This window comes from Globicephala melas, chromosome 11, assembly GCF_963455315.2.
Source record: "Globicephala melas chromosome 11, mGloMel1.2, whole genome shotgun sequence".
NCBI lineage: Eukaryota > Metazoa > Chordata > Mammalia > Artiodactyla > Delphinidae > Globicephala > Globicephala melas.
The window spans coordinates 43,636,431-43,650,020 of NC_083324.2; the positions used below are offsets into that span (position 1 = coordinate 43,636,431).

General features: G+C 45.5%; 1 protein-coding gene across 4 annotated transcripts in view; it reads left to right on the forward strand.

The window, feature by feature from the left end:
• Positions 1-13,590, forward strand: part of MYRIP (myosin VIIA and Rab interacting protein) — a 221,827-nt gene that overhangs the window by 148,166 nt on the left and 60,071 nt on the right. For all 4 annotated transcript variants that reach the window (XM_060309021.2, XM_060309022.2, XM_030846205.3 and 1 more), the window contains exons 8-9: positions 274-417; positions 7,026-7,173. In XM_060309021.2, the coding sequence (XP_060165004.1) occupies positions 274-417; positions 7,026-7,173 (292 nt within the window). The remainder of the gene's footprint in view (positions 1-273; positions 418-7,025; positions 7,174-13,590) is intronic.

Here is a 13,590-nt window from a genome sequence, read left to right on the forward strand (position 1 = left end):
TTAAGTCTTTTTTAAATTTGTTACAATATTGCTTCTGTTTTATGTTTTGGTTTTTTGGCCACGAGGCATGTGGGATCTTAGCTCCCCAACCAGGGATTGAACCTGCACCCCCTGCACTGGAAGGCAAAGTCTTAAGCACTGGATTGCCAGGGAAGACCCTGAAACTAAGCTCTTACATGGCTAAGAATTTCCCAGAGATGGTCCCAGTTACCCCACATAGCACTGGAGCCCTCTCCAATAATGTGTCCCCTTTGTCACCCGCCTCCTCCCCAGATCATAAGAAAACAGAAGAGCAAAAGTGAGCAGCACGTGGAAGAGGAGCCGGAGTGGCCACAGCACCAGAGTTGCAGTGCGAAGGCAGCCGACGAGGGGACCACAGCCTCCCCAGGAGGCCGCCGCGCCTCCACCACCTTCTGGGTGAGTCCCCACACCATGCCGGCCCACGCCCTACAGGTGCCCTGCATGTGTGCAAGTCAGAACCATTATCCCCACAGAAATAGGGACACCACGCTTAACATCTATAGTTAGCACATGTGCCCACCAGACAGCCTGAGGTTCCTGAAGGGCAGGGAGAGATGCAGAGAGCGCTGCGTGGGGGCCAGGAGGCCTGTGCTCTTACACACATGGAGGTGGGTTTTTACACAGAGACCAATCTAGGAAAAATAACGATGTCAATAGGCTTTTTAAAATTAATCCTGAAAATAGTTGTACTGAGTCCCATGGAAAAAAAGGCTTTCTGAAGGCCAGGTGTGTTCTTACAACTTGAGCACTTGCTTTACTGAAACTGAGAAGTGACAACGAGAGAATTGCCACTGCCTTCTGAGGTCACATCTGGATGTGGGCAGGAAGTCGGGGTGTGAGTAGACCTTTTTGTTCGTCATCCCCAACCACAAAGCACAGTGTCCTTCCTGTGCCCCAAGGGTCTGGGCCTGCCACATCTGCGGTAGAGTCACCAAGCCCGTAAAATCCTTTGGTATGTGTTTAAGCAGCCCCGGCAACGATGTGTGGAGAATGGGATAGAGGCTGGGCCCTTGGTGTGGAAATTCAGCAAGAAAGAGCAGGACTGGCCAGCAGGGCTGGTGTTCTATCAGCTGCAGGTGCCCACAGTCATAGCACAGGGCAAGGGACAGGGCAACACACAGGTGCAATTTAAAACTGGAAAGGCACAATAAAAAAGAATGAAATAATGCCGTCTGCAGCAATGTGGATGGACCTAGAGATGATCATACTAAGTGAAGCACAGGGAACTATATTCAATATCTTATAATAACCTATAATGGAAACAATCTGAAAAACTACATATATGTAAGTGACTCACTTTGCTGTACAACTGAAACTAATACAATATTGTAAATCAACTATACTTCAATTAAAAAAAAAAACTGGAAAGGAAGCCATAGGAAAATCACCCCATCGCATGTTATTTTTTTTACTCTCCACCGAAAGGTGGGGACAGGTATTATTGGGCCCATTTTATAGGTAAAGAAACTATAGTTTTAGCATAACTTGCCTAAGCTCCCACAAGTAGTAATCAGTGGGGTCGGGAGTTGAGTACCTTTTTCCTGTTCCAAAGCTTTTGATCTAGCTTCCTCCTCTAAAACGTGAGATCAAGGGACTCGATCCCTAAGGTCCCTTTCATGAGGTTCTAGTCTGCACTGTCCCATATGGTGACCACAAGACACAAGTGACAATTTAATTAAAGTTAAATTTAAAATCCAGTTCTTCAGTCACACTGGCCACATTTCAAGTCCTCAACAGCCCCTGGGACTGGTGGCTACTTTATTGGGCAGTGCAGATACAGAACATTTCCAGCCTCCCTGAAAAGGTTTCTTACACAGCTCTGGTCTAGGGAGCTAGATAAAGACGGAGCGAGAAGCAGAGGGCATAAAAGCAGAAATGCTTCTGGAGGCTGGCCAGAGCCTGGACATGAACCAGCAGGCCAAGCCTCGGTTCTTGGGGACTTCGAGGAAGGTGGCTCTCCCACCTTTCCACGAGCTGTTCTCGCCTCAGACGCTCATCTTCCTCATCTGCCTGAGCCCCACTCCAGGGGCGCTGACCCACAGGGTCTGGGGCGGAGCTGGGCATCAGTACATTGACCCAAAGCTGGCAGGGGATGCCGGCAGGCTGCAGGCTTAAGGATGACCTCTTCGTGATATCTTCAGGAGGGCACTTTGACCTACAGACCCTGGATGGCCCTAAACCAGTGGTCTCCTGGCAGTGCTTCCTCTTTTATCCTCAGTTCTCCAAGGACACGAATACCCTGCCTCCAGGGGTAACTGTGCAGAACCCTATAACTGGGCTCCTTGGGCTTAACTGCTAAACCCAAACTTAATCCATCCCCATGCTGACAGGATTTCTCATCTACTCTCTTGAAAGAAAGTTCAGTGTGATTGTCCACTTTTTAATTTCCTCCTTTATTGTGTGGTTCTCTGCCAGTAGGGGGGTCAGTGCAATCTAGCTTTCAAAGCCTTAAGATGCAATATCCTGAAAGGCACCAGTGCAGGGGTTATAATTCATTTAGTGCCTATCTCTTTGGGCACGTGTATATAAAAAGTCGTCTCTGTATTAATACGGTGATCCTATTGATAATAATGATGACAGCAGAGGCTGGGCATATGCTATGCCTGGGGACTAAGGTGCATCTCTGTCTGACTCTGTCTCTTCTCTATCCTTCCCTATTTTCCTCAGCCTTTTCCCTTTGTGCTTTTGTCATTTTCCTCCCTCACATTTGCTCACTCCTTTAAATGACTATAGTACAGACCTAAAGTATTTTTCATTGTTGTTATAATTATTGGATTGAATTTAATGACTATGCCCGACCCTAAAAATACAAAGCAAAGCTATGTCTCAGTTGTTATTCATATGAACACTGTTATCGATCCCTTTGCCCATAAACCCTTGATACTAAAAACATTCTCTCCCTGTTTTATGATGTGGGCTCCTTGAGAGCAAAGACTTATTTTGAAGCCATGATCGGTGCCCCAGGGAGCCTGCCCTGGTGGCAATGATGATAATCATTGCAGTCATAGCAACAATATAACATTCCAAGAAATACAGGGAGAACAGGACGCTGCTGCCCACACGGGGGACCAGTGGCTGCAGAGGAAGCTTTAACAAAGGTAGCTGATGATCACACTGAAAGTTTTGCCTAAAGCTTCAGAACCAGCTGGTTTGGATGGCAGGTCCTGCTGGGTTGGAGCATGTTAGCCAGGAGTGCCTTGTCCCCAGGTTTTCAGCAAAGGGTGTCAGGCACAGCAGCAAGAGGGCATGGAAGAGCATCACCTCGGAGCCAGACAGACCCAAGGTCAAGCCCTGCACCAACCTTGTGCTTGGGCAAGTTATTCCAGGCTGCCGCAACTCACTCACATGTGCACCCAATAGGACTGAGTGAGGGGATGGAGGTCTTGCCCTGGCTCAGTGGCAAAGCTTAATAAATGCTATTATTGTGACGATATTTACTGAGTGCATTCTGTGTGCTAGACATGGCACTGATTCCTTTCTGTGAGGAAACTGAAGCTTAGAACAGATCCTCCCAAGATCCCACATAGCAAGAGGAGCTGGCATGGACCCTCTACCCAACACATTACCCATTCATGCCCAAAGAGTTAAGAGGCGGGGCCTGTTTGAACTTCGCAGTCCATCTTTGCAAGGCTTTGCTGGCATGCTAACATTCCTGAACCCATGGACTCCACCCTCCATGCCCAGCCCCCCAGCACAGACGCGCAGACACTGTAACTCAGGCCCGCCCGACCTGACATCACCAGCACTGTTTCTTCCATGGACCCTAGGGTGGGTAAGAGGAAGAAAAACAAAAGCTGTGGGTGGGAACGAAGGGGTGGGCACAGAAGGCACAGCCAGGGAAACAAGGCAAATAAATTAATCAAGTAATCCCATCACTTCCCGAGAGCCACAGAGGTTGAACCAACTGGCAAGTAAAAATGTCGTGGTTGCGCCATCTTCTGGGCAATACGTTTACTGCAATGAGTTTGTGGCAAAACTGGGTCTAGGGTCTGGGGCTTTTCCACCCTGGCTGGAGACAGCAGGCCAGCAGTGTCCTGAGACGCGCTGGAGTCAGCTCATTGTGATTGTCAGGGTACAGCTGTTTTTCCTAGTTTGAAACAATGGCTTGCCTGAAATAGATTACAAAAGCCTGGCATCCTCAACTCATGAAAAACATAGATCCCATCTTCCCTGTTGGGACCACAGAAGGACTTTTCATTTTTTGATCTTGGCTTTCGTAGGTGAGGGAGCATTTTTGTCCTATAGAAATGGAGCCCAGCCACCTCCTACAGACACACACATACAGAAATAAAATATTGTTTGAGCCATTGCAAAATGAAATACTATCATTTCCTCTCTTTCAAACACGTATTCAGTGATTTACAGTGAGAAGTTTGAAGATAGAAAAATAAAGACCAAGGTACAGAAAACAGCTCAGGTGAGGCTGCAGTAATACTGCACCTGGCAATAGGCCATCAGCTCCTTAGGGCCACACCTGTGTCTTACATCCTACAAATTCAGTCACAAACATGGGACCGAGGGTCACATCCAAAAGACCATCCCTGTTTTCAAGGAACTCACAGTCTGTGGAGGAGTCGATATGTTGGAATAGGACTGTAGGAGAGACAGGAAGAGCTGTGCAATCACACAGAAGGGGGGTTTTCTTGACAGTCCAAGGTGGGAGACATGTCAAGGGTACGTTCCCCTGAATATATGGGGGTTTGCCATGGAAGGATTTTTTTTTATTCATTTTTAATAACTTCACTTGCCAACAGATTGTCACCCTTAATCTCTGCCTCTGTGATAGCTGCTCATCATCTGTGAAGGATTTCACAAAATTATAGATGGCTCCCTGAATACCCAACCCCAAGAAAACCTTGGTTGTTGTGAAGTATCAGAGCTGTTCAGGGCGCTAGAGACAGGGTCAGTGCTTGCTGTGCCCTCAGAATGATGGAACTGGTACCCAACTGAGAGCCACTTGACGTGTGTGTTAGCTTTTCTCTCCTCCAAGACCTTGCCCTCCGTGACATAAGTGAGGATGACAGTGGGCTTCTTCTTTGTTTTTCTTGATCCCCAGTCTCATCCAAGAAGTTAGTAAGATCATCATCATTATCATAATCAGGCTTCTGAAAACCTATCCTGTAGCCCGGCCCAAATTACATTCACTCCACAGTAAACATTCATTGATTTCCAGTTCCGTACCAGTTACTGTGCCAGGGGCTGAGGATGTCACCATTAGCAGTCCATTAACCTCCCTCAGTTGCTTGCACCAGGCAAAAAAACAGATGTTGCAATAGAGTGTCGTATAACACAGCAAGAATACAAGCAGCCAAGATCCTCAGCCCAGCTTGAGGAAGGGGGTTTTCCACAGACCGTGGCCTGTTTGAACTGAAGGCACACTGAATCTCATCTAATCGATAAGAGGGGGAGAGCTCCTCCACTCCTGGGCTGCATTAACCTGTGACCGCTGCATCGAACGGCAGGTCTGTAGACCCGTCATACTCTCTTCTGTAATCAAAGGGGTGGAAAGCAGTTTGTGACCCTTGGTACACAGCTTAAAGCGTTCCGTATTTGTTATGCAAACCCATCTTCCTCCTGGATCGGCCTCAAGGTCTTGTGAGGGGAAATAGAAGAGGTTTCCTATGACTTTTTCTGGACCAGAACTGGCTGTACCACCCTCTCCAACAAAGTGTGCCAGATGCCCTATGTCTGCAGGCTGCTGGGCCCTGGCCTAGCCTGCAATGATGGTGATGCTGGGGCTCGATCCTCAGCCCTCTCTGAGTCTTTTCTCAGACTGGTTAACCATCCTTCGGGGCAAGGCTACAGAGTGCATTGTCCTCTCCCAAAACCCTGGTCATGATGCTCAATTTTCTCACCTATATATCCTGGATCCGGTGTTTGCTATTCTCCTTTGTTATTCTCAAACACCTTTTTAAAGCTCACACTTATTATGCAATTACTGTGTGCAGTGCAAGATAAGGTTTCTGCTTCTCAACAAATTGAGTCACTCAGCCAAGGTGTTGTGGCAGAGGTGGTCTTGGAGCCCAGATACAGCTGAGTCCTGAGTCCAGCCTCAGCCGCCCGAGGGCCCTGCCCACAGCTCTCCAAACATGCTCCCCTCTTGTCTCCTACTCTCAGGACCTGTGGCAGGAGAGGAAGCAAGTTACCAAGATGAGCCAGTTCCTGCCGGGAGAGAAGGCAGCAGGAGTGTTGTTGTTGAGGTTGACCAGCTGGTGGCGCCAAACTGCCTGGGGCCTGAGTCAGAGATGGATACTTTGCTTCCTAGCTCAGAGACGCTTTTGTTCCTGTTTCACCCATAAAAAAGATCAAAGTAAATCACCAATAGAAGGGAATTCTTTCATTAAATGACAATGGAAAAAATTGGCCTCTTTCTGTTTGATGAAATTCCCTACACAGAACATTTGAGCTTCAGATTCTCAGTATAACATTTGTAACATATACAGCTCAAACATGTTTCTTGTCAGTCATTTGAAATCCCTTTTCTACCACTTGCCCTTAGGGTAGAGTTTATTTTCCTTTTTTTAACTAAATGGGAATGTGTTGCAAAGGCTCTGGGCTTGTGGACTGATCATCCTTGATTCACTTGTCTATTGCAGCCCTTAGATTGTGCGATAACTTTCTACTTACACTGCTGAAATGCTCAGGTTTGGAGGTCTTTGAAGGGAAGATGCTCTCATTTTCATCACACACAGTTGGCCCTAAGAAATCTTGGCCGAAAGAATGGCTGGGGAAACAGGAGCCATGTGAGAACCTGCTCTGTCGGATTCTACCACATCTCTGATGCTTTCTGGCAGGCCTGCGTGCTTGCAATGGAATAAACAGGAACCATTTGTGCCATTATATGGCATGATGCTCTGATGTGCAACTTCTAAACCTCAACACGAGAAAAGACATTACCATCAGCTGTGTCTTCTCCATGCAGTGGGACGCCTGCAGATCTGAAGGCACTCCTCCTGGGGACTGTGCCTTACAAGGTCACCCCTTCCCCTCTTTTCTTTCCACAGCGGTCACAGTCTGCGTTCCCACTCAGCAGAGAAGATGCCCTGAGGACCTCTTCGCTGGAGGCTGCATCGAGGCAGCCGAGGGACCAGCAGCTGAGGGAGGAGGAGGCATTGCCCAGCTGGAAGAGCGTGGACAGGCTGGATGAGACAAGTAACTGTTCTAAGTAGCATGTGCTTGGTCTATGGGTTTCAAAAATGCTGTTGGGAGGCTTCTCGGCTGTCGTGTGGTTGCTCAGCCCTTCCTACCATCAGTCTGAGTGGGGTGTGCCCGTTTGGGACAGCTGGGCCACCAAGTCATGAGGTCTCTCACACAGCACACAATATATAATGTGGACATGTTTCCCACATGGGCAGTTTTCCTTCTGAGACCCGTGAGACAGTGGGCAAGTGTGTTCAGATTACTTGGCTACACAGACCCCTTCAGCTACGTGTTCTATGTGGACTAGGAGAAGGTGTCTTATTATATGTAGGCCAGGAACACCAATCCAACCTAGCAGGCATCCACTGCAGTATCCAAGATACCACAGCTAATGTGGTCCTCAAACATTTGCAGGGCTTTTCAACTACTCATGGTAATAAGTGTCTCCACACCATAAAAGTAAACAAATAACAACAAAGAAAGAGCATTTCAAAGTTCAGACTTAGAAACTAACAAATTTAGGTGGTATTATAAGCACTTGTAAAAGACACTCCATTTCACAAAACCGTTCCTGCTGAATTATGAGCATTCCAGAAAAATTTGCAAAGGATCTTGGTTTTCAAAACATGATTTTGTGCATAAATTTCTCTAAACTAAGGCACCCATGTGTAATTTATCAGTTGCATAGAAACAAAAAACTTAGTTCAACAACATCACACACAGAAAAATGATTTCATACTTGGCTCAAAAATCCATGCATCTCTGGGGCTTCCCTGGTGGCGCAGTGGTTGAGAGTCTGCCTGCCGATGCAGGGGACACGGGTTCGTGCCCCGGTCCGGGAAGATCCCACATGCCACGGAGCGGCTGGGCCCGTGAGCCATGGCTGCTGAGCCTGCGTGTCCGGAGCCTGTGCTCCGCAATGGGAGAGGCCGCAACAGTGAGAAGCCCGCGTACCACAAAAAAAAAAAAAAAAAAAAAATCCATGCATCTCTCAGGATGAAGATTTAAAATAAAAAATATAAAGCACTTGTATGGAAAACTGCTGGTTTTTCCGAGGACTGCTTGGTCCTTGACATGCTAAAATGTCCAGGCCAATCCCAGAAGTCTTGAAAGATGTCTGATCCGTTTAGCAGGAAGCAGGTTATTCCCTGGGGGCACTTCTCAGTCTCAGCAGAGCACAAATGTAGAACAGAGGAGGGCCAGAGGCAGAGGTCATCTTAGAAGGGTAACATCAACTGGGCTATTTTCAGCAGTTCTGTTTATGCTTCAGGAGAAAGGTTGGCTCTGGAGCCTGTTGGTCCATGGTTGAGGTCAGCTGTAGGGGACACTGTGGGCTGAGTAAACCCACCTTCAGTCTTCAGTCTTGACAGTGCTTACAGCAAGTAATCCATGTCCCCCCCAAACACATTTTCACTTCGTAGACCTTGACTGAGCATCTGCCATATACACAGCATGTGCTCATTACTGGGAAATAAAGATCAGGGTACAGTTGCTGGTCTTGAGTTTCTAACTGTGAGTTGTCTGCACAATTATGAAAGAGTGAGAATTTGGAGAAAGGAGAGGATGGAGGAGAGCAGGGTCCCAGAGGGTGTCCCAGTGCACAAAGGGAACATGGTACTGGAGCCCAGGCAGAGCTCTGAGAATTTCCCACAATGCAGCTTGACAACCAAGGTTTTCATGGGGTTGGGCATTTATGGAGCCATCCCTGCTTTTGCTGAGACAAAAACTGGCCAACTTCTAGCTTTCCCAGAGCAACATGCAATCTGGAATTATAAAAGGCAGAAGAAGAGAGGAGCTGGTGATGGGCAGACCCCAGCCCACCATGTAGTGGGTGTTGGAGGAGAATCCAGGACCACATCTACAACACAGCCAACCCTGGAGGCAGGCACAGAGTAGCATCACTAGGGCCTTCTCTCTTTGGCTTCCTCCCATTACCCCAGGAGAGGCTGCAGACAGCTGGACTCATGTAGAGCCGCACATTAAGTGCCCCATCTTCCCCTGCAGCCTGTGGGTGCCTGTGTTCACAAGCGAGTGGTCTTTACCAGCCCAGGATGGGTTGCAGAACTGGCCAGGGGCTGGGGGTCCAGCAGTGAAGAACAGGTGGCCCTGCTCTCAAGGAGCTATGGTCAGGGGTGGGGGATGGGGGGCGGGATAGACAACCACAAAAATAAGATATAGTTTAAGTGTTAAAAAAAAAAATGAAAGCTTTTTGGCAAAGCTCAGAGAACAGAGTAGCCAACTCCTCAAGGAGAGAAGGCCTAGGGTGTGCCACTAAGAAGAAGCATCAGATTCAGAGCCCCAAAGATGGTCCTGAGGGCAGACTTAGTGACTAATTGTAAGGCCCCAAGGATACACCTTTCCCCTGAGAGTGAATGCTCCACTGATGGGGCAAGTCTGCACGTTTGCATCATGTGTGTGTCTGTTTGGCTTACCCCAGAAATGGACCCTAATACAAAGATCCGAGAGACAGCAGAAGCAAGAACAATTACAATCCTGCAGCCTGTGGAACAAAAACCACATTCACAGAAAGATAGACAAAATGAAAAGGCAGAGGGCTATGTACCACATGAAGGAACAAGATAAAACCCCAGAAAAACAACTAAATGAAGTGGAGATGGGCAACCTTCCAGAAAAAGAATTCAGAATAATGATAGTGAAGATGATCCAGGACCTCAGAAAAAGAATGGAGGCAAAGATCGACAAGATGCAAGAAATGTATAAGAAAGACCTAGAAGAATTAAAGAACAAACAAACAGATATGAACAATACAATAACTGAAATGAAAACTACACTAAAAGGAATCAATAGCAGAATAACTGACAGGCAGAAGAACTGATAAGTGACCTGGAAGACAGAATGGTGGAATTCACTGCTGCGGAACAGAAAAAAAGAAAAAAGAATGAAAAGAAATGAAGGCAGCCTGAGAGACCTCTGGGACAACATTAAACGCAACAACATTCACATTATAGGGGTCTCAGAAGGAGAAGAGAGAGAGAAACGACCTGAGAAAATACTTGAAGAGATTATAGTTGAAAACTTCGCTAACATGGGAAAGGAAATAGCCGCCCAAGTCCGTGAAGCACAGAGAGTCTCGTACAGGAGAAACACGCCGAGACACATAGTAATCAAACTGACAAAAATTAAAGACAAAGAAAACTCATTGAAAGCGACAAGGGAAAAATGACAAACAACATACAAGGGAACTCCCATAAGGTTAACAGCTGATCTCTCAGCAGAAACTCTACAAGCCAGAAGGGAGTGGCATGATATACTTAAAGTGATGAAAGAGAAGAACCTACAATCAAGATTACTCTACCCGGCAAGGATCTCATTCAGATTTGATGGAGAAATCAAAACCGTTACAGACAAGCAAAAGCTAAGAGAATTCAGCACCACCAAACCAACTCTACGACAAATGCTAAAGAAACTTCTCTAAGTGGGAAAAACAAGAGAAGAAAAGGAGCTACAAAAACAAACCCACAACAATTAAGAAAATGGTAATAGGAACATACATATCAATAATTACCTTAAATATGAATGGATTAAGTGCTCCAACCAAAGACACAGGCTTGCTGAATGGATACAAAAACAAGACCCATATATATGCTGTCTACAAGAGACCCACTTCAGACCTAGGGACACATTCAGACTGAAAGTGAGGGGATGGAAAAAGATATTCTATGCAAATGAAAGTCAAAGGAAAGCTGGAGTAGCAATACTCATATCAGATAAAATAGACTTCAAAATAAAGAATGTTACATGAGACAAGGAAGGACACTACATAATGATCAAGGGATCAATCCAAGAAGAAGATATAACAATCATAAATATATATGCACCCAACACAGGAGCACCTTAATACATAAGGCAACTGCTAACAGCTATAAAAGAGGAAATCGACAGTAACACAATAATAGTGGGGGATTTTCACACCTCACTTACAACAATGGACATATCATCCAGACAGAAAATTAATAAGGAAACATAAGCTTTAAGTGAAACAATAGACCAGATAGATTTAATTGATATTTATAGGACATTCCACCCCAAAACAGCAGATTACACTTTCTTCTCAAGTGCACACAGAACATTCTCTAGGATAGATCACATCTTGGGTCACAAATCAAGCCTCAGTAAATTTAAGAAAAACTGATATCAAGCATCTTTTTTTTTTTGCAGTACGCGGGCCTCTCACTGTTGTGGCCTCTCCCGTTGCGGAGCACAGGCTCCGGATGTGCAGGCTCAGTGGCCATGGCTCAGGGGCCCAGCCGCTCCGCGGCATGTGGGATCTTTCCAGACCGGGGTACGAACCCGTGTCGCCTGCATCGACAGGCGGACTCTCAACCACTGTGCCACCAGGGAAGCCCCCTATCAAGCATCTTTTCTGACCACAGCACTGTGAGATTAGAAATCAATTACAGGGAAAAAAAAAACGTAAAAAACACAAACACATGGAGGCTAAACAATATGTTATTAAATAAGCAAGAGATCACTGAAGAAATCAAAGATGAAATAAAAAAATAACTAGAGACAAATTACAATGAAAACATGACGATCCAAAACCTATGGGATGCAGCAAAAGCAGTTCTAAGAGGGAAGTTTATAGCAATACAAGCCTATTCAAGAAACAAGAAAAATCTCAAATAAACAATCTAACCTTACACCTAAAGGAACTAGAGAAAGAAGAACAAACAAAACCCAAAGTTAGCAGAAGGAAAGAAATCATAAAGATCAGAGCAGAAATAAATGAAAGAGAAACAAAGAAAACAATAGCAAAGATCAATAAAACTAAAAGCTGGTTCTTTGAGAAGATAAACAAAATTGATAAACCATTAGCCAGACTCATCAAGAAAAAGAGGGAGAGGACTCAAATCAATGAAATTAGAAATGAAAAAGGAGAAGTACAACAGACACCACAGAAATACAAAACATCCTAAGAGACTATCACAAGCAACTCTATGCCAATAAAATGGACAACCTGGAAGAAATGGACAAATTCTTAGAAAGGTATAACCTTCCAAGACTGAACCAGGAAGAAATAGAAAATATGAACAGACCAATCACAAGAAATGATATTGAAACTGATTAAAAATCTTCCAACGAAGGAAAGTCCAGGACCAGATGGCTTCACAGGTGAATTCTATCAAACATTTAGAGAAGCGCTAACACCCATCCTCAAACTCTTCCAAGAAATTGCAGAGGAAGGAAAACTCCCAAACTCATTCTATGAGGCCACCATCACCCTGATACCAAAACCAGACAAATATACTACAAAAAAAGAAAATTACAGACCAATATCACTGATGAATATAGATGCAAAAATCCTCAACAAAATAGTAGCAATCAGAATCCAACAGCACATTAAAAGGATCATACACCACGATCAAGTGGGATTTATCCCAGGAATGCAAGGATTCTTCAATATACACAAATCAATCAATGTGATACACCATATTAACAGAAGAATAAAAACCATATGATCATCTCAATAGATGCAGAAAAAGCTTTTGGCAAAATTCAACACCCATTTATGATAAAAAAAAAAACAACTCTCCAGAAAGTGTGCATAGAGGGAACCTATCTCAACATAATAAAGGCCATAAAAAAAAAAAGATCTGAGGGCCTATAGTTTATTTGGAGGTGAACCTGGAACCACAGGGAGGAGAGTAGGGATATGATACAGGGAAGTGAAAATAGGCAACAAATGACTTGTTATGAAGCAGGGTACGACCATGGGTGATGAGCCCTCCTCACTGGGGAACTCCAAGAGTTCCAATGGGCAAGGGAGCTGGGGTACTTATCCCCTAGCTCCCCAGTCATTAGTCAGGGCTGCTCCCAGGAAGTGGTGATTCCATCCTGCCTCAGGGCAGCCAGCACAGTCTCTAGTAACCAGAGAAAGCCTTAGGAAAAGCAAGATTGCTGCCCACTGGCCATTACTAGCTCCAACTGAGAGACAGCCTGAGCATTTCTGGAGAAACCCTGATGGGCCCTTTAGTCGCTGCCTTCTGCACTACCTGACTGTCGATCTTGGGGCATGGCACTGGGGAAGACGCCAACAAAATAGAGCCCTTTTCCCCAGAAGACCTACTATTATCACAGGTAGAGCCCATAACATGTCAAAGGTAATAATACCCTGGTTAGCCTCTCTTTTGAATGTTCACACAGTCAGTGGAAACAGTGTTGTTGTAGCACGGAAGAGGAACTATAGAGTACAGACGTAGGGTATAAACATATCTGTCTTCTATACACACGTACAAGGAGTACACAGGTGCCGATCCAGTCAGGTGTTAAATAATAATGGTATAATTCAATTCAATAGATGGAGGATAAAAATAGTTGGGGGCCCTCATTGTAGTAGGCACTGTGATGGATGCTTCACATATGTTGTCTCATAAAAATCCTCTGACAGCCCGGGAGGGTCACACTGTC